This window comes from Arvicanthis niloticus, chromosome 5 (genome assembly GCF_011762505.2).
Source record: "Arvicanthis niloticus isolate mArvNil1 chromosome 5, mArvNil1.pat.X, whole genome shotgun sequence".
Classification (NCBI taxonomy): Eukaryota; Metazoa; Chordata; class Mammalia; order Rodentia; family Muridae; genus Arvicanthis; species Arvicanthis niloticus.
In genome coordinates, this window is record NC_047662.1 from 34,473,778 (window position 1) to 34,496,137 (window position 22,360).

General features: G+C 43.4%; 1 protein-coding gene and 1 pseudogene across 1 annotated transcript; one reads left to right on the plus strand and one right to left on the minus strand.

Moving 5' to 3' along the window:
* The first annotated feature begins 10,203 nt into the window (after positions 1–10,203).
* LOC117709219 (olfactory receptor 2A12-like) lies at positions 10,204–11,198 on the plus strand (annotated as a pseudogene).
* Positions 11,199–15,165: 3,967 nt separating this feature from the next.
* Positions 15,166–20,891, minus strand: LOC117709143 (putative olfactory receptor 2B3). Its single transcript, XM_076934313.1, has one exon. It carries the CDS (start codon positions 18,574–18,576, stop codon positions 17,629–17,631), a length of 948 nt encoding a protein of 315 aa, XP_076790428.1. The 5' UTR covers positions 18,577–20,891; the 3' UTR covers positions 15,166–17,628.
* Between the last annotated feature and the right edge of the window lie 1,469 nt (positions 20,892–22,360).

Sequence of the window (22,360 nt, forward strand, 5' to 3'; positions counted from 1 at the left end):
AGTTAAATATTATGACCCTGAAAGGCCCTCTCCCAGTGATCCTCCACTTCCAGAGGCTCCCACTGTAGAGACAGTAGTTGTAGATCCCAGAAAAGAGTTACAGGATAAAATTTCTATTCTTAAACAACTAATAGAGTTGGAAAAAGAATATCAGGACTTAATTAATCAGCTACAAAAATTAAAGACAGGGAAGATGTCTTGAGAGGCCAAATGCGAAAATCCCCTGACTCCTTGTGTTCCCCAACCTGGAGTCCAAAGGCAGTCCCTATCCTCTAGCTTTAGTTCAGCTATGGATCAGCCAGAGGAAGGAGAGGCTGAGGCTTTTCCTGTATCAGAGACCAGAGACACTCAAGGGGTTGCTTGGAGACATCACACAGGGTTTAATTTTCAAATTATTAAAGAATTTAAAAATGCAGTATCACAATGCAGTGCCACTGCTCCCTTTACTCTTGCAATTTTAGAGTCTGCCACAGAGGAGTGGCTGACTCCTAGTGATTGGAATACGTTAGTGAGAGCAGTTCTTAGCGGTGGTGACTATCTTATTTGGAAATCAGAGTATCATGAGAATTGTAAAGAGACAGCTATGAGAAACATTCAGGCAGGCAATGGTTGGTCCTTTGATGCCTTAGTAGGAGAAGGGCAATTTGCTTCTAGTGATAACTAGATGCAATATGACCCAGGCTTATTTGCTCAAATTCAAAATGCAGCCATGAAGGCTTGGAGTAAACTCCCGGTAAAGGGAGACCCTGGTGCATCTTTAACTGCAGTCAGGCAAGGGCCTGATGAATGATTTTCTAACTTTGTTCATCAATTAATGACAACAGCAGGGAGGGTTTTTGGTAATTCAGAGGCAGGTGTAGATTATGTGAAACAACTTGCATATGAAAATGCCAATCCTGCCTGCCAAGCGGCCATTAGACCCTACAGGAAAAAGACAGACCTTACAGGGTATATCAGACTCTGTTCTGACATAGGTCCCTCTCACCAACAGGGCTTAACTATGGCGGCTGCCATGCAAGGACAATCAGTAAGAGATTTTTTGGCAAGTAAAGACAGAAAGGCGTGTTTTAAATGTGGCAAGCCTAGACACTTTGCAAGAGATTGCAAGGTAGAAAATGAGTTAAGCCAGAGACAGCCCAGAAAACAGCCTGGGCTCTGCCCACTTAGCAAATGTGGAAGGCATTGGGCTAGTGATTGTAGGTCTAAAAGAGACGCACAAGGTAACACCCTTTCCCATAATCAGGGAAACGGGAACAGGGGCCAGCTCCAGGCCCCAAACCAACACAAGCCAAAACAGGTTTATGGAGCAGTCAGTGTCATACCAGCAAACACCAATCCCTTTCTGAACTCAGTCGAGCAACACCAGGAAGCGCAGGACTGGACCTCAGTTCTGCCACCACACAGTATTAACCCCAGAAATGGGACCTCAGACCTTACCCACTGGAGTGTTTGGACCACTGTATCCAAATGTATTTGGCCTGATAGTGGGAAGAAGCAGTGCTACTATGCAGGGTCTACAAATTTTTTCTGGAGTTATAGACAATGATTATCAAGGTGAGATTAAGGTAATGGCCCAGGCAATTCATACTATAGTCACTAAAAGTTTGTGGCTTCTGCCATAGAGGGTGTTAGAACTATGTGGAAGCAAATCTATATGATTCATTTCATGGATGATATTTTAATAGCAGGGAAAGATGGAAAACAAGTACTCCAGTGCTTTGATGATCATAGAAGAGCTTAACAGACTGCAGGGCTACAAATAGCACCAGAAAAGGTACAATTACAAGATCCATATACTTATTTAGGATTTCAGATTAATGACCCACGTATTATTAATAGTAAGGCCACACTGAGAACTGATTCCCTTAAGACATTTAATGATTTTCAAAAACTATTAGGAGACATTAATTGGCTACGATCATATTTGAAAATTACAACAGGAGAATTGAAGCCCCTGTTTGATATTCTTAGAGGAGATCCTGACCCTAAGTCTGACAGGACTCTAACGGAGGAGGGTAGAAAAGCTTTACAAAAGGTGGAAAGTGCTATTTCATCCCAATTTGTAACTCATATTAATTATTCTAAGCCTTTATATTTTCTTATTTTTAACACTAAACTAACTGCTACTGCAGTTTTTTTTTTTTTTTTTTTTTTTTTTTTGGCAAACTGCACCCATATCATGGGTCCATCTTCCCTCTTCCCCTAAGAAGGTTCTTTATCCATACTATGCATCTGTAGCAGATATGATTATGTTAGGCACAGATAGCAGTAAAAAATATTTTGGAAAAGATCCTGATGTCATAGTACAACCCTATACCCATCAGGTTGATTGGCTTATGCAGACTTCTGAAGTTTGGCCTATTGCATGTGCTCATTTGCTGGTCAGATAGATAATCATTATCCAGCAGATAAATTGGTTTAGTTTTGTAATAGCCATGCATTTGTTTTTCCATCTTATACTACGAATGCACCTATCAAGGAAGCATTGCTAGTTTTCACTGATGGTTCCTCATCAGGAACAGCTGTTTATGCCTTTAAAGATCAAGTAGTCTCCTTTGCTACATCATCCGTGTCAGCTCAATTGGTTGAATTACATTTGTTATTGCTGTGTTTCAAGCATTTCCAAATCAAACCATTAATATTTATACAGATAGCTCATATATAGCTCAGTCTATCCCTCCGCTAGAAACTGCTGCAGAAATAAAGCATTCCTCAGAAGCAGCTAATTTGTTTTTACAGTGCCAACAGTTAATTTTGAGGAAAAAGCGTAAATTCTTTATAGGACACCTGAGAGCCCACACTGGGCTACCAGATCCTCTCTCTGAATGAAACACCAAGGCAGACCTAGCTACTCGTGTAGCTGCAGTGACTTTATCAGATCCACCATCTAACTTGGATAAGGCCATAAAGGCTCATGAGTTACATCACCTTAATTCTAAAACTTTAAAAGTTATGTTTAAAATTACCAGAGAACAAGCTAGACAAATTGTCAAACAATGTCAATCATGTATTAAACTTTTACCAGTTTCTCATTTGGGTGTAAATCCAAAGGGACTGATACCAAACAGTCTCTGGCAAATAGATGTTACTCATTATAATGAATTTGTCAAGCAAATATATATATTTGTATATATATATTTGTATGTGTAGATACATACAGTGATTTCATTTATACGACATTACAATTTGGAGAAGCAAGCAAGCATGTGATCACTCATATGCTTGCTGCAATCGCTGTATTGGGTGTGCCTAAACAGATAAAAACTGACAATGGCCCAGGTTATACAAGCTCCAGTTTCCACCAATTCTGTGAAAAATTGGGAATACTACATAAAATGGGTATTCCATATAATCCACAGGGCCAAGGTATGGTAGAAAGGGCACATCAAACCATTCAATGTCAATTTGAAAAAAATTTAAAAAGGGGAATGGTATCCTACCAAGGGATCCCCCAGAAATATTCTTCATCATGTACTCTTTATTTTAAATATTTTAACTTTGGATTCTGAAGGAAACTCTGCTACAGATAGATTCTGGCATCCTGATACAAAAATTTTTTTGCAACAGTCCCCTGGAAAGATCCATTAACTGGAACCTGGAATGGGCCAGATCCACTGCTTATCTGGGGAAGAGGTTCTGTTTGCATATATTCCCAAACTGCAGATGCTGCACGTTGGCTGCCAGAGAGACTGATTAAACAAATAGACAACAATAACAAATCCAGAGAGGAGAAACCCCCCAAGAAGCATGCTTTTTCTTTGCAGGAAATATGAAGGAAATATGAAGATGCTTCACAATTGCCTTCAAACTGGAATAGACCAACGAGCAAACCTGACCTGAGAAGTTCTCAATGCTGAAGGAGACATCACCACCCGAATCTCCAGGGTGGCTCTATTGGACTCTTGATTCCCTGACTTATGATTTAGTGGGGTACATTGTTTAAACCCACTACCACAGTTATTATAGTTGTTTTTTGGGTTTGAGATTGACTGAGCAAGGACAGGGATTTCTGTTGCGGCCCTCTCCACTCCACACTTGGGGGCCAAAATGTCCTGGACCAATCTGTCACTTTGGTCTGCAGGTCAGGGTCTAGCAAGAGAGAGAGTGGGGATAAAGGGGAAGAGACACAAAGAATGGAGACAAGACAGAGGTTCTGATCAAGTGTCGTTTATTGAAGGGAAATCTGGAGTATTTATATGCTTTTGCCATCTGCCTTGTAGGTGCATGGATACCACGTGCCTTGCAGGTGTGGGTATGATGTAAGCCTTACAGGTATGGATAGCATGTGCACCGTGTGCCTTGCAGGCATGGATACCACGTGTGCCTTGCATCTGGGAGCACTAAACAGCAAAACAAGATACGTGGGATATCAGAGTGTGCTTCAGCTGTTGTAGGCTGTTGAAAACCAAGTCTCATGTCAGGGTATATGGCTCAAGATGGCTTCAAAGCTGATAGCTGCTTTCTGCTACAAGTCGGCTCCCAACAGATTTCCTTACTTGTTTTGTTAAGATCAAAGCTATGATCAGTTCTGTATTTCTGTGTGTTGCTCTTAAAAAAAGAGTGTTGCTTTTATACTGACTATTCAGGCATTGTTAAGTCTCTTGTCTCTCAGGTTCATGCTGTTCAACAAACTGATGGCTTTTGTACAGCAACAGATAGATGCTATTCAAATGAAACCCATACAGGTCCGATATTACAGGCTGGAAGTAGGGGACTCTGAAACCTCTGTCATCCAGACTGATGAGGATTAACCCCTAACTTACGCGCTAAGCCGGATAGTCAATGACGGGTAAAAGAACACTTCAAGACCCTTGCCCCTAAAAAGGGAGGCCTCACCATTTTAAGACAGGAGCTCAGCCAATGGCTGTTGAGTATCCAAGGACGAGAAAGGGAGGCTGGGGTCATTTGTTCTGACCTAAGGCAGGCACGGTCTCCGTAAGTTTTCCCAGCCTTCCCTTTTGAAAAAAAATTAAAAAGGGGGACCTGTTGGGAGCCGACTTTTAGCAGAAAGCGGCTAGAAAGCAGCTATCAACTTAGCAGCCATCTCGAACCATATACCCTGATAGAGACTTGTTTTTCAACAGCCTACAACAGCTGAGCACACTCTGACAAACATCTTGTTTATCCCACATAGCTTGTTTTGCTGTTTAGTGATCCCAGCTGCATGGTGCACATGGTAAAATGTCTTCACCTGTGTTCTCCTGCTTGTGCTTATAAATACCCAGGATTTCCTTGTAATAGTGTCAATAGGAGGTGTGAATATAGTCTATGGGAGACAGTAAACAAGACTTGATTACAGACCCTCTGGCTTGTCTCTATTCTTTGTGTCTCTTCCCCTTCCCCCCCCCCCCCCACTCTCTCTCTTGTTAGACCCTGACCTGCGGAACAGAGTGGGCCATTACAATAAACCTAACCTCCAGCCTCCATTGTTGTCATCTCTTCATTAGCACCAGAGTGACTGTATAACTTGCTCAGATTTAATACAGTAGGAAAGGGGGGACTTTAGTTAACCCCAAGGTAGTTGAGTAGAGAAGAAGAGTATGAAACAAACATGGTTCTATCACTGCATGTCTGGGCTCAAGGTTTGGACAGTAAAAGAAATCACAATGAGAACTGTGTTCTTAGCCTGTGTAACAGGTGACCAGGTTCCATCTCCTATTCTCTGAGCTGTGATTATTCCCCAGTTAATCTAGAAAAAAGAACCTCTCACCCATGGGCTGCTTCCTCCTGCTCTGCCCTCAAGGGTCTCACTTATAGTTCTCTTGTTGACAGCATCCCAGGCATCATCTTAGCATCCCTACTGGAAACAGAAATGAGCCTTTCTGAGCTCTCAGGGGGAGGCTCAGAGAGGAGGTGGGGTCATAAAACCTTAGTTGCAGGTCCCACTGGGAAGAGATGAAGATATCTGAGCTTGTCTTTGTCAGACAAGATTTTATAGGCACCATCTTCAGGAACCAAGGCTGCTTGGTCCTTGCAGAGAAATTGAGAGATTCAGCCCCTCAAATTCTACAGTACCTTATAGTTTTTCTGGAAACTGGGCAGCCAAGAATCCCAACTAGATTGATTTAGTTCCTTTATGGGGCTTCTTCATAAGAGCAAGAAACAGTCACTCAGTGACACATTCCCTGGATTTACAAGGGGTAAGATGGTCACTGGTGTTTGGCTTTTGGGTGGGTTTCAGGCATCTGTGGGATTGTAGTTGAGTAGTAGTCAAGCCATCCATCTCCAGGTCTTTAGTGCTTACGTCTCAAACTCCCAGACCTCTTCCCCCATGGCCTGCTTTTCTGCCTTCTCTGTCTCCTTCTTTCCTTCTTTTGTCTTTCCCTTTATTTACTTAATGAATATTTACAGAGAGTTTACCTGTTTTATGTCATGTTTATTATGAAGAACGTGGAGCTCAAAGTTCTCAAGTGAAGTAGAAAGCCCCATTTGTGAAAGAGCAGTGATAATCAGTGTCACTGAAGGCACTTTCCCACACACAGAGACAAAGAGCTTGATGCACTTTGTGGGCATGGCCATCATGATTTTCTTTCATGGAGGTAAGGTATTTAAATCTTCTATAGCCTAGCCTGGCCTCAAGCCTGTTATTTAGTCCAGTATTTTTTGGACTCCTAATTCTAAGCCTTCTAGATGCCCGCTTTGTAGGTTGGAGCTACCATGTGCAGCAGCATCTGGCCTGGAACTTTATCCTTATGTCTTCGTTTGTAACAGTAGGCTCACAGGGTTGGCCCAGCAGGCCTGGTGGAACACTGTAAGCCAAACTAGAGGTCACTGCGCTTGGAAACATAATAGGCTGTGGATGACTAAATGGTGTCCCCATGCTGTCAAATCACACCTGAAATACTATTGTTTTGTGGATCCATCTACCTTGACTACATTCCAGAGCCTCTCATACTCAGACATGAGAGAAATCTCAGCAGGACAGCCTGTCTGTAGTTAGTGATCCAGCACTGTCCAGGGAGCTCTGGTCTGTGCAGAATCTCAGTGAGCTTAACTAGAGGACACTGAAGACTGCATTCTTCAGCTCCCACTTGAGAGTCTGCGTGCCCAAGCAGAGAAGGCAGTGACTGAGAGCCAAGTTCTCAGATCTGATCACCTCACCTCCCACTTACTTCTCTCATGGCAAGCATGTAATCTGGAGCAAACTGGCTTCTCTAGGCCTTAAGTTTCTATCCATAACACCTGGGTAAAAACACTTCCTTCAGTGAGTTGTGATGTTAGCTAAAGTTAGGGAAACAATGGCTGGAATGTGCAAATTACTCAATAAATATTAGTTGTTTTTATTATTGTAAAGGTCAGAAAATCACCCATCCTGAAATACACTATAATAGATAATTCTTTTTTGGTGGGGTAGAGATTCAGTTAGCAGGACAAGAAGAAGGGGTTTGTCCAAGTTATTGTCAAGAAATTTTTTTCATAACACTCTAGGATTCTTCAGACTGTAACCAGCCAATGAACAAGAAATTCAGGATGTGCCCTATCTGGGTTAGGAGGGGGGAGGTGGTAGTACCACTCAATGGCTTCCTAACAGAGATGAGTCCTGCTGAGTCCACCTTGTGGGCAACACAGTACAGGTGGTGGTCCCCCCATTTCCCAGGAAGAAGCTAGGCAACTGGCCTAATGTCTGAGAGAGGCAGCGGTGTGCCGGGCAGCAGTAGTGTCCAAAGACATTTGTATATGGAGAGGGGAGGGGAGGAGACAGCTGTGAAGTCTTCTCAGAGCAGGCAAGTTAGGAATGTCCTGTGCATCTGCCTCAAATGACAGGGCTTCAGAGCTCTTAAAAATCTTTTACCAAAAGCCAGATAGGAGCCATGTGAATTCTAGAATTCATAGCAGCATTCACATAAAGAACATGTTGATGCTGACAAATGGCCAGGAAGGAGAAGAGGAAGTGGACACAAAGTCTCCTTCTAAGCAAGAAGCAGTTTGCAATTGATTCGCAATTAATATCTGCTATGAGAGGGAAAATCAGTTTTTTTTTCAGCTAGAGTCTCACACTGTTTATCAGTTACACGCCACATGCCCAGGAGCAGCTGGCCAATGGGATGTGACCCCATGGTTTTGTTTTTCTATTTGTTTTGTTTTAGTACGTTTTTTTTTATTTTTTCTTTTAGTTAATTTTTTTAATTTTGTTGTTTTGTTTTGATTGAGACAGTACAAGGAGAAAGAACATGAATTTGGGTGGGGAGAATCTAGGAGAAGTTGTGGCCAGGAAGAATATTGTCAAAGTATATTGTAGTAAATAATTTTTAAAAAATAAAAAAGACTGCATTGAAGGAGGAATGTTTAGAGGCAAGGGGGCATGAAGACTCTGACGCAGCAGTGCTGGGAGAGATCATGGGCTCCTCATATGGTTTGAAAGAAATGATGTCTGTGAGGGGGATGAGCAGGGACTGGTCAGGAGAGAGGATGGGACAGAGAAAGTGAAGACTGGGGGTGGCTTCAAGTTTCTTTCATGTTTCTACTGCCATCATAAGCAACTCCTGCCTTAGCATTGTCTTGCTCACTAACATATGAGTGAAGCCCTTGTTCAGACTATTTTGAGTAATGGAAATTTCCTTTACATGTCTTTCCTTGATCATACATTTGTATGTGTCTATGTGCTTACATATTATTTCAGAATTATACTTAATATTTGTATTGGTGGACAATGCATTGAACATGTTCAACCTTAGAGAACACATCCAAGCACACACTGAAAAGACCATCTTAATTTTCCCCCTCATTGGATCCACTCACACTTGTTAATACTAGACATGTGTTACTGCAGCCATGCTGGTAGGAGTGTGGGGATGTGAGACTGAGAAGCAGAGGTGGGTGTGGCTCTTTGGGGTTCTTCTGCAGTGTCCAGATGAGTAATGGTGCTGAGAACCGCTTTACCTCACCAGTGCCTAATAGACAGCTGCCTCTGTGACATGCCTTCAGTCCTGTTCTGTTCTCCTGGAGTGTCTGATGTTATATTTGTGCTTTCTAAGTCTTTGTATAAATATTTTGAGTATTCATTTTTGGTTTTCTGGCTTACCATGGATTTTCCCTCCACGGAAAATGGTCTTTTAAAGAAATACTTTGCTTATCCTAAAATGATAAATATATTTATTAGGTTTGATTCTAAAATTCTTTGCTGTAGATTTACCACTCAAATCTACATTATACCTGAAACTGGTTGTGTGTGTGTGTGTGTGTGTGTGTGTGTGTGTGTGTGTGTGTGCGTGTGTGCACACACAGAGGGAGCTAGGAGTAAAGAAGGAAGATATTTCCTGCTTCCATATCCACAGTATCCATAAGCATCCCCTGGGATGGCTAGAGTGTCCCCAATACTTTGCATACTTGAACCATGTCATTTCTCATATGGTTATACATGCAATGGTCTGTGTCTGATAGATGTTTGTTGTATTTGCTTCATCTACTTGTTTATTCTTGGTATGCACATGTGTGTGCTCCTGATGTGTGTGTATGCATGTGTGTGTGAGTTTCTCTCTCTCTCTCTCTCTCTCTCTCTCTCTCTCTCTCTCTCTCTCTCTCTCTGTGTGTGTGTGTGTGTGTGTGTGTGTGTGTGTGTGTTTTCAAAGACTGATGTCGGATTTTTCCTCATTTGCTCTCACCTTATTCATTGAGGCAGGGTCTCTCAGTTGAACCCAGTGCACGTCAAAGCAGTGAGTGTCACTAGCCCACTTGCTGCGGGATCCCATGACTCTGCCTTGCGAGAGATGGATCCAGAGTATGAGAGGGCATGTGGTCTGTCATGTGTTATGTGGTATTTCTAGGAGTTATATGAGATGCTTTAGATATTCAGAATGATCTGGAGACATGGTTGTCATCAGCCTTATTTGATAGATGAAGAGACTGAGACACTGGGAGGTTCAGTAACTTGAGAAAAGTGCACAGGATCTGACTACTGAGCTCAGATCCCACATCCGAGAACCAAAACACACTTTTTATATGTGTACACACACACACACACACACACACACACACACACACAAAACTTTTATAAAAAGTATTATTTTATTTTACATATATGTGTTTTGCCTATATGCATGTATGTGCACCATGAGTGTGTATGTGGCCTGTGGAGGTGAGAGCAGATCCCATAGAACTGGAGTTAGACACAGCTATGAGCTGTCTGGTACCCCAGAACTGTGTTTCACCTTTGAGCATCTCCTCAGCCTGTATCTTCTCTTTCTTCCTATCTCTATCATTGGCATGTGTCAGGTGACACACAGAATAATGGATTCTCTTACAGCCTCCACCATATGGTTAATTCCAAGGCAGAACCAAAGTTGGGTTTCTGAGTTCATTCTGATTGGCTTCTCCAGTGACCCCACAACCAACAGCATCCTCTTCTTGTCTTCCTTCTCATCTATCTGAGCTCAGTCCTGGGCAACGGGCTCATCATCATGCTGGTCTGCCTGGACACACAGCTGCACACTCCCATGTACTTCTTCCTCTGTACCCTCTCCCTGTTGGATATGGGCTATGTCACCACCACCATGCCCCAGATGTTGGTGCATCTTCTTGCTCACTCTCAGACCATCTCTTTTGCTGGCTGCTGGCTGCAGATGTATGTGTTTGGTGCCCTGGGTATGACTGAGAGCATTCTCTTTATTGTCATGGCTTATGACCGGTATGTGGCCATTTGCTATCCACTGCATTACACTGTCATCCTCAACTGGGGCCTGTGTATACAGTTGGTATCCAGGACTTGTGTCTGTGGTTTCTTCTTCTCTCTGTTACATACTTCCTTCACCATGAGTCTACCATATTGTGGGCCCAATAGGGTCAACCATTACTTGTGTGAAGGTCCTTCAGTGCGTAGCCTGGCTTGCATGGATACCCACCTCATAGAGATTGTAGACTTTGTGTTGAGTGTTTTTGTGGTTGTTACTCCAATTTTCCTCATTGTGGCCTCCTACATTCGTATTGCCAAGGCAATTCTCAAGATCACATCCACCCAGGGCCGCTGCAAGGCTTTCTCTACCTGTGCCTCCCATCTGACTGTGGTCACATTCTTCTATGCTCCAGCCATTTACATTTATATGATGCCCAACTCCAGCTACTCTTCTGAGCGAGACAAACAGATCTCACTTTTTTACAATGTCTTTACACCCTTGCTCAACCCTGTTGTCTACAGTCTGAGGAACAAGGATATCAAAAGGGCATTTCTCAAGTTGATAGGACGTGGTAGGGTGAACCAGTGAGTCAGAATCATGGAAATCTTGAGTTAGAGTATTCACTATTTAAGAAACAACAATGTCTATATTGTACATAACTCATCTGTCCATCTGAATCAACATAATACTTGGTAGGTAGACAAACCATGGTGAGACTAAGATGTCTGTCTTTTTGAACAGGCTACATTAAGGCACCAAAAACCTCAATACTCTCTGTGGGTTGTTAACTACAAACTGCAAATTGGAAGTGTCTTTCTGTTATCACACATCCATCCTGAACTATTAGCAATTCTGTAGACTACAGATATCTATAGCAGAAGAAAGGAACTGTGCACAAAGCTTATGATGCCTCAAAGCATCTCAAACGTGACATATTATTTACATATATCTCATTGATCAAAGCAAGTTATATGGTCAGCCACAGTGTCAAACTCTTCGATGTTAATTTCTTCCTACAAAGAAGCAATGGGGGTCATGTGGAATGGTTTAGTACATATAGTTTCTCTACCAAGGACAGTAAAGAGATAATGTCACCTATCATTGTATTACAGAAATCAATATCATACATGAAAGCAATGAGACATGATTACTATGTTTCATGTAACTGACATGGTACTGTTAACCAGTGAGTGTCTAGAATATAAACAATGTAGTATATATACAATCAGTATATGTTGCTAATACTAAAATTAAGACAATAGTATGCCTAATCTGTTCAGCTTAGAAATATGACTTTGTGCATGAAATCAGTGTGGTTTATGGGTAAATATGGTGAACTATACATTGTGTTGTACAGACACAACATTTGACATTAATGGAACTGGTTAGTCATCTCTACCTTGGTCACTTGCTTAGTATATGAAAATGACTTTGGTCAATTTACTTCTTTCTGGATCTCACTTAATTACTCAATAAAATTGACACCTTGACTTTGTTTCCAAAATTTGTTTGGACTTTGGAATTCTGTCTCTGTCCTTCTCTCATTTCCCATGTGGGAACATAGTGGGAAGGTCACTATCAGTGAACTAGGAGGGGCAAGACAATGTTCAGAAGATCCCGTTCATGTTGCCACCTCACCTCAGAGGTGATGGATTATCATGCCTGTCAATGTCACTGGGTGGAGAGACACCTGCAAAATTTGTAAGCACATTTCTCAGAGTGCCTATGAGGTGTTTCCACAGATGTCAGGCATACAAGGGGGAGCATCTTCTCTGTATATGAGTGTCACTCTCCCATGGGCTGGAATCCCAGATGGAAGGAGAAGTCCAGCAGCAGGCAAGCTTGATTTTCCTTGAGTGAGTGTGACTTCCCATTGTCATCCCTTGCACACATTAGACTCCAGCTAATTCAGTCCTTAAAGTGGACTCACACTGGCACTTCTCCATAACCTATTTCCCTGTAGAGCCCTGAGCTGACAGATTCATACAGTAAACCCAAGATTAATGTTATTTCCACCAGCAACAGGCTGTGAGATAGAAACATCAGATGTCTAGAGATGAGGGGGCAGTCTCTGAAGTGAACAAACATGCTTCCTCTATAGTGAAAAATGGAGGACAGAGGCATGATTATAAAGCTGAAGGGCTCTTGCCAGTAAGAAACTCATGCTTAGCTGATGCTTGTGGATGAGAAGGAGAGGGTTATGGAAAGAGCAGAAACCAGGCTAAGCCTCAGTTTAGGAATGACTTCCACTTGTTCAAAGAGCTAAGGGAGTGACCCACATCCCAGTACTTTGGAGGCAGAGAAGGTTTGATTGCTAAGACTTTGAGGCCAGCCTAGTCTACATACAGAGTTCAAGGCTAGTCAGGGCTACACAGTGAACTGCCTCCCACCAAACACACACACACACACACACACACACACACACACACACACACACACACACACACTGGAGGATGTTCAAGAGAGGCAGAAATAAATTATAGGGTGGGGCAGATCCTGGGTCCCTGAGGATACTGAGACACTGATTGGAGGAGTGGTGTACTCTGAGGGATGATAAGCTCCAGTATAACCCTGATCTTAGGAGGGGGTTACTGGGAAAGGGTGAGATCAAATGCTGGGACTCCCAGGGGACTCAGGCTGCAATTGTGAATAAAGACTCTCCCCCTTAAAGAGCTGCAATGCCTGTGGGATACCTAGGACAGACTCTGGGTGGAGAATCCTGGGAGAAGTGATCTTTCTTGATTATGCTGCTGGAGTTTAGATGACACAGAGAAAACTTGGGAAAAGCAGGGTTGGAGTGGAACAGAGAAGAGCAGAGGGATTTGGTAAGATGGTCCCGGGAAATACATAGATGGGAAGTTCCTGACCACAGCTTAGAAAGCACTTCAATTTGCAGCCTCAGATGTTGTCATGGAAATCAGCAGTCTTGCACATCCAGCCACCTGCTGGGCACCCTCAAGTCCTCTAGTGCAGCTAGCTACCAGGGGGACTCATTCACAAGGCTCCCTGTGTGTTACACATACAATATGTTCTTTCTCCAAACCTTATCCACGGTGAAGGCCTCTGTTTCCAGAGACATGGTCCATGCACTCACTGCTGGCTGACATACCCATTTTCTATGGGTAAGTTGGCCTGTCAGATTCAGCATGGTCTGGCCTATCAAATTTCTCTGTCAACCAGAGCCTGAGGTGGACTAGTCCACCTGTGGGGTATTTTTAGTTAATTGGATCATTTGAGGTAGGAAGATGTACCTTAAATCAGAAGACCTACCTTAAATCTGAGGCACCCCTTCTCTCAGCAGCCTGTATAACGGACAAGGAAAAACACTGTTTGCACTTTGTCTGCTTGCCCTCCTCGCTCTTGCTATACTGGTAGTAAAGCATACTTCTTCGGGATTCTGACATATTCTGAAGACCAGCTGAGACACTCAGCCTTGTAAACTGAAACAACTACTGGATTCTTGGACTTTCCATTGGGAGGCAACCATTGTTGGACTAACTGGACCACAGCATATACTGCCTTCTGAAGAACCTACCCTAGCCACCAGCCTCCTGACATCCTGTAGGCATTTAACTGTGTCAAGAGGCCATTCCTTCATTCTGTCAGACCAGCTACTTCAGGCTGATGGGTATTATGGCAAGACTGGTGGATTCCATGAGTATAGGCCCATTGTTGCTCTTCTCTGGCTGTTAAGTGAGCTCCTTCTTGGGAAGCCATGCTGTGTGGAATATCATCGTGGTGAACACAACATTCTTTAAGTCCACAGACAGTGATTTTGGCAGAAGCATTTATATTTGGAAAAGCAAACCCATTACCAATGTAATCCACTGGCCAGCAAGTATTAACTGGGTTCTGTAGCTCTGTCTCTGGATAACTGTATTTGCTAACTGAAGTATGTCAACTCAAAATATGGTTTTTGTGCTTAAAAGCTTACCTAGAGAAAGGTTTGATGCTACACTGGGATTCTGAAAACCCAGTATAGTCACTGCTGGCTAAAAAAGACTTTCTATTGATTTAAACCTCATGTCTCAGGTCTTCTCTGGTGGATACCCTACAACAATATCTGGGGCTCAATGTTGATGTCTGCTGTTGGCAGATATGGCACTCAGCTGGAGCTAGGTCAGTTTTGGTGAACAATATGGAAGCTCATATTGTTGTCTTTGAGCTTCTACTTCCTGGTCCTTGGGTACCATTTATTATTCATATATATGTATATGATTAATATTCATATATGCACATGTATATATGCATATGTATATTTATGAATATGTATATTTATATATCTATACATCTATATCTATATTATCTATATATACCTTTTTTTGAGATAGAGCCTCATGTAATTTAAGCTAGCCTGGATCTTGCTATGCTGCCAAGGCTAGCCTTAAACCCTTGAGCCTTCCTGCCTGTTTCTCCCAAGTTCTATGATTACATGTGTGTATCACTGATGCCTGGATGTTCATACCCACCTCCCTCTAATGGACAAGGCAGTTTCTTCCTCTTGATTGGCACAGAAAGGCACAGTTTCTCAAACAATTGAAAATATCATCTTTATTTTACTGTAGGGAGATTGGAGCTTATTAATCTAGTTCTCACAGAGGTTAGGGACACATATTTAAAGCTCTACTGCTACTATGTAAAGGAGATTGGATTCAAACTCTGTTGTCTACTCGTCATCTCTCCCCATTACCACTCAAAATGTTCAACCCCAGGATACCCTCTCATCCACTTTCAGCCTGACCTTAGTCTTGGTCTAAACTCTTCTTCTCAAAGCTTCTGTTTGAATCCCTTTCCCTAAATTTATGGTTTATTCCAAATGCTTTTACTTTATTTTGCTGAAAGAATAACCTAAACAAACTCTAACCTTGCTGGTTAGGCTGACTAAATTCACTGATTTTGGAGACCACAGAGCTGGTCATTACATTGTTAGCTTCCCACTAAGTGTGGAGTAGGTGACATCGCTGCCATGTGAGTTAGAGATACTGGATAGAACAGTCAGCTCTTCTAGTTTTTCTACCACTTTTCTCTTGTCTTCAAGATTTGGTGTCAGGTTGTATCAACCAGTCTTTCTATGTGGTCCCTGCCAGATCTCTCCCATTGTCCCAGCATCTTTCTTCAAGCCCACTTCCTGACTGCTTTCCACAACACGTCCAGCAAATGCTCTCCTGTCACCATCTTCAGTGACACCTAATTGGACAGAATCCCTGTTATCTTTATTGAAGTCTTCACTGCTTTTTTTGAGTACTGTTGACTAATAGATATTTGATAATTCTGATTGAGCACAGAAATCTGATGGTGTCTCACTCAGGCATTTTTTTTGGAAGAACCTGCCGTGCCTATGAATTGATGCTTTGAGATCTGAAAAGTTGCAGATGAATTTGGGGCAGGAAAAGTCTGGAGTGCTAGTACGGATTATGGGATGCCAAAGATTAACACATGCTGGAAATACCTGCCTCCTGACCCCTGACTCCTGACCCCTGACCCCTGACCCCTGACAGTAGGAAGACTTGAAGGGCAAGATGTAGAATAAATCTCGTAACTTGGCTTCATAGACTGAGTTGATGAGTTTCTAACTAAATCCCCAGCAGCCTGAAATACAAACAGATGCTCAACTTGCCATTGAGTATTCCTTTCTTATGGGCAGAATGGCTTTCTCTGGGCTGAGATAGCCTCGAATGTTGATTGACAACTGGAATGTTAGGAACAGAATAGAACAGTTATGTTTATATAGAGATTCTATATGCTATGCAACTTTCAGAGACCTTTACCTATTTTAACTTCTTGTAACAATCCCACAAAGTGGTTTTCTATAGTTATCACTATCAGCCCAATTTTACAGACTGGCATAAGGCTGCAGAGCATGAGCTTGTAATCATGATAATATCACTGAGATGATGTGTTATCTGTGAACTGAGAAATGCCACAGCGGGGCATCTGCTGAGGGATCTAATGAATCATATATCCTGAGGCCTCAGACAGTGACGCATTGACAATCCATATATATTATGCCTCTGTGTGTGTGTGTGTGTGTGTGTGTGTGTGTGTGTGTGTGTGTGTGTTATGTTTAACATTGTCAACTTCATGGAATCTACAATCACCCAGAAGACATCCTCTGAGCATGTCTAGGAGGGCTTATCTGAATTGGAAGGGGAAGATGCATCTTAACTGTAGGTAGCACCATTCTGTAGACCAAGGTCCACAGAAAAATCAGGCTGGAGGCTGGAGAGATGGCTCATCAGTTAAGAGCACTGACTGTTCTTCCAGAAGTCCAGAGTTCAATTCCCAGCAACTACATGGTGGCTCACAACCATCTGTAATGAGGTCTGGTACCCTCTTCTGGTGTGTTTGAAGAGAGCAATGGTGGTGTGCTCATATGCATAAAATAAATAAATAAATCTTTAAAAAAGAATCAGGCTGGATCTGAGCATTCATTTTCCTCTTGCTTCCTCACTGTACCTACAATGTGAGCAGCTGCCTTGGGCCCCTATCACCATCATTTATTTCCCCATCATGACAGGTCATATCCTAGAACTAAAAGTCAATACAACCCATGCCTTCCTTTGGTTCTTTCTGTCAGAGGGTTTCACCCCCATAAAAGGAGAAGTGAGGTCACTCTTTCTTTCTCTGAAGACTGTTCTTGCTCCTGATGGCGATGAAATAAAGTTATTGATTCTGAGTCCTCTGGATTATCTTGTCTTAGCACCCTGAGTAGATTTAATACGCCCAGTAATCTCTCAACAGCAAATGTTAATGACACTTCATTTGTGTCTGAGCCTCGGCCCATCCAGAAAACAGAAATTAGTCAGACACTTGATACTCTGTCTCCTGAGGATGCTTGAGAATAGCCTACCTTCTGAAACATCCACAGGTCCTAGCAAGAATCTGCCTTTGTGTGTGGTCTCCTTTATCCCTCAGTGAACGGTTCTTGGCCAACCTCTGTGTGAGGAGGAGCAATAAAAGAGGAGGGCCACAGACTGTTTTTTCAGGTATTGTAGTGGCCTTCTATGTTTGAAGGGCCTCACTCAGTGGCTCCTCCCCAGCCTGTTACTTTGAGGAAAGCCCTCTTCACATCTTTGTTTCTGAGGCTGTAGATTATAGGGTTGAGGAAGGCAGAGATGACATTGTAGAACAGAGCTAGTTTCTTGTCTCTCTCTGGGGAGGCATTGGCCCCAGGGTTCATGTACATAAACATGGCAGGTCCACAGAACATGGTGACCACAGTGATGTGAGAGGCACAGGTGGAAAAGGCCTTCAGTCGACCTTGGGCTGAGCGGATTTTCAGAATGGTGGCAAAGATGCAGACATAAGAGGCCAGGATAAAGGAAAGAGGTACCAGGAGAAGGATAAAACCTAGGATAAAGTCTATCCGGTCATTGAGGGATGTGTCTGCACAGGCAAGCTTCAGAACAGCAGGAACCTCACAGAAGAAGTGATTGATCTCATTGGGGCCACAGTAGGGCAGCCTCATAGTGAAGACAGTGTAGACCAGAGAACAGCTGACACCCCATAGTCCACAAAAGACTACCATTGCCCCACACAGCCAAGGCCTCATGATAACCTTATATCTGAGTGGGTGGCAAATGGCTACATATCTGTCATAGGCCATGACAGAGAACAACCAGCCCTCAGTGATGCCTAACACCAGAAAGATGTACATCTGGGCTACACACCCAGAATAGGAGATAGTTTTCTTCTGGCAGACAAGATGCACAAGCATCTGGGGCACTGTGGTGGTGACATAGCTCATATCCAGCATGGAAAGGACACTGAGAAAGAAGTACATGGGTGTGTGGAGACGGGAGTCCAGGTGGATCAAGGTGACAATGAGCCCGTTGCCCACAAGCGTAGAGAGGTAGAGGAAGAAGAAGACATTGAAGAGGATTATATTAAGTTGGAAATTCCTGGAGAAACCCAGAAGGATGAACTCTGACACAGAGCTGCGGTTCTCATAAGAGAATCCTTGCATTCTTCCACTGCAGAAAGAGAAACGGACCTAGTGATGCGGCTTAGAATGCAGTTAGGCACTTTGCCAATCACCAGACCTTACTTAATCTTCCTTGGAATTGATGTCAGTTCAAAGACTGGGATCTAAGTTGTGGATGTTTAGTGTCTCAGGTCAGAGCCTCCAGGACATCTTTTCCTTTCACTATCCCCTTGAATGCCTCCTGATTTCCCCCACTGAGACCTTTCCTTACATGATGCACTGTTTCTCATCTCCCTGGTACAGGCTACAGAGAAGAGGATGAGACACTCTCCCCCTTCTGTCGGAAGGCATATGTCCAGAACCCTTTCTATGAACATCTGAGAGAGTTGAAGACGTGAGGAGAATATACAGCTTCATAAACAGGGGAAGTTCTTAGTAAATTTTACTTGTGTCTGTGTTTGTCGATCCTCTGGAAGCTTTTGACACTTTCTTTTAGGTGCAGTCACTCAACAGTTCTGCTTCTTCTTGCCCTTACCCCAAGCAAGAGCCTTCCTGCCTGACTCTATAAGCTGACTTATACTTAAAACAGAATGGTAGCTACTTTCCATGCTTTGAGGAAGATATCAGACTGCACTGGGTTCTGAGGGGTGAACTGGGCAGTAAATGAGTGAGATGAGATGCCAGGACCAGGACATGGGGTCAGAGGTGTTTTAACTAAGGCGGGAATTGGTCAGATCATGTATACACCAGAGGAAGAGACAACAGAAGGAGGAAAGTGATGTATCAAGAGCTAAGAACAAGCTCCATTAGTGCCAGGAAGGACTGACAGGGCAGGGATGAAGGGACAGAGATGAGGATGTGGTGGACACAGATGCCTGCAACTGCGACAATCAGAAAGCTCAAGTCCACATTGCAATAGACTAGCCTCAAGGACTCTTTCTTCATGATAGCTTGTGTAAAAAGTGAGAAAGATCTGACCCAGGGGTTGAAAATCAGATGCCCAGCCTCAGCTGGATTAAACAACTGGCTGGTACCAACAACACAGATGCTACAAAAATTTAGAATCTCTCCTCACACCTCACTAAAACATCCAAATATACCTAGCCATGGTGGCAGCCCACATCTGTGGTCCTAACACTCAGAGAGCTGAGATAAGAGGATCTTGAGTTCAAGGCCAGGTAGGGCTACACAGAGAGATCAAGAGCAGGCGGAGCTACATAGTGAATCCATGACTCAATGAAAAGAATTGTCCAGCATAGAAAGCTCAGATGAGATAGCAGGATGTTGGGAAGGAGATGAGGACTTACATCAGGTGAGTATAGAGAGAATCCTTAAGGTCAGCATGAGGTTACATCATTGAGAAAGGATCCTGGTAGATCTCAGCTGGTGGTCTGTGTCTGTAGTAGCCATACCAACATGCTCATTCCTGGACAGTACCTTAAGGGGGCTGTGGACAAATCAAAACAAGCTATGAAGAAGTGTCAGGAGGCCATGTTGAGTGGAGAGGAGTTGGAAAGAGGGATATTTCTTCTATGGAACTGAGAGGGAAGAGAAGAGAACTTGCCACGTTTGTCTCTTGTCCTCCAGCTTCCCCTAAACCTGGTGCCTGAACAACTGCAGAAAGTCCTAGTAGACATCTCACTGACAATCCTTGCTAAAAACTGACCTGAACGTGAGGCAGAGTGGAGAAAGTGAGAAGGGTGGTACAGAAGGGCAATCAGAAGGGCCAGGAACAGGTAAAGGAGGTGTCCATCCAATTATGCTCACCTGGGCTGGAGGTATTCCAGAGAGAATGGTAGGGTGCCAGGCTCTACTCTGCTATTGCTCTTCCCCAATGACAGTGCACGCTTCCTCCTAGTTCCGATGTCTGTCCCAAGCTGTCTGACTCTCATAAAGCCTCAAATAGGATTTCTGAGCCATTATTGTAACTTTCCATCTCCCACCCTCAGCATCAGTCCTCTTGTCCTGTATCTCCATCTAAGGAGCCAAACCTGGGATGCAGAAGAAACCCCACTGCTTCATCTCCACAGAAGCAGCCCCACTCCTTCCTGTTTTCTCTGTCACAACAGAATGACATAACAACAAATACAGAGATGAAAGAAGCAGAGAGAGCCTCGCTGAGACATCAGTGACCAGAGGAGGACAGAGATCCAGAGCTCAGCGAGAAGAGCAGAAACCAGAGATGAAATGCTTAGGTGAGTGGAAGGGAGTTGGAAGCAGGCAGTTGTGGGGCAAACAGATGGGGGTTAGGGATGAGGATGGAAGATAGGATGGGGTGATGGGGTCAGATGGAGTGCATCATGTAGGACTGTGAGGACTGTGTCTCAGGCAACCTCTGCGGCTCCCTTCCTTACCTGATCTGGGCTCTGTGTGAAGGTTGAGCTAGGAGTAGATGAAGTTTTTCTTTAACACTCTGCTCCCAGTCCTCAGGGAGAATGGAGCTGAAGCCTCTTAATGAGCCTTCTGTGCCTTCAGGTCCTCTGGGTCCCGCTGCAGCCCTCTCAGACCCTGAGCACACATTTCAACTCTTCCATTTGGTACAAAAGACCTCCATAGCCAATGCTTGTGACCCACTCAACCCCAAGTCCCCTCCCTATTCCCGAGTCCTTTCCTTTTCCTCCTTCACTGTCAGTGGAGATGAATGTGTGAAGATCAAATGGAATAAACACATGGGTTAAGAAATGCAAGGGTGAGGTCTGGGGAGGTGGCTTGGCTGGTAAGTAACTTGTTGCCCAAGCATGAGGACTGAGTTCAATGCCCAGAGCCCATCCATGTAAAAGTCAGACATGGTGATGTGTACTTATAATCACAAAGATGAGGAAGTAGAGAGATTGCAGGGTCTTTAGGGTTTGCTCACCAGCTAGCCTAGACTAATTGGTGAGCTCCAGGCTGATGAGAGACTGTCTCCAAATAAGATGGACTTGGGTAATGACATAAGGTTTACAACAGGCCTCTTTATGTATGCACACATGCACCTGCACATACATGTGAATATGCACCTGTATATACATGTGAACATGCAGCTACATATATATGCACACATGTACCTGCATATACATGTGAACATGCACCTGCATATACATGTGAACATGCACTTGTACATACATGTTAACATGCACCTGCATATACATGTGGACATGCACCTGCACATACATGTGAACATGTACCTACACATACATGTGGACATTCACACATTCACAGTGAAGACTTGTAAGGGTGAGGGCTAAACAGAGAAGCTTCCCATGGATCATAAAAGAAAAGCACGTTCCTCAAGGGATGTAGGGTCAAGCCAGAACTCTCTGTGCTCAGTCCCTCAAGTTTCTCATTCTCTCTACACCGCTCTGCTGGGAACTGGGCTATGTTGTGTGCTGAAATTTTGTAACCCTGAAATACTTTGACTTTCTGGAGGGAAAGTAATATGATTCAAGCAATGTTGGGATCTTTCATGGAGCCTAGGTCAAGATGAGGTAATAATAAATACTCTACCTGAAAGCAAAAGCCGGAAAGACCTGAAATCAAAATCTGGTTCTATCACTTAATAATAGTGTAATAGTTGGCAAGAGGCCAACCCTCTGTACCTCAGTTTTTACAATAGCAAAGTGAAGCAATAATAGAACAGGACAGTTTATAGGGCTGAATACGAGCATATATGAAACAGATATGGTAAATATGCATATAATTTAGGCTGGGTCTGATGTCCCAATTTATTTATTCCAGTGGGTGCTCATAAATCTGTCCACATTGAATTTCAAGGTAGCATAGGGAGATGATGCCATGGGCTGCTAAGAACCTTAGGTTGGAAAAGTCAGGAGTTTGGGGTGTGGGG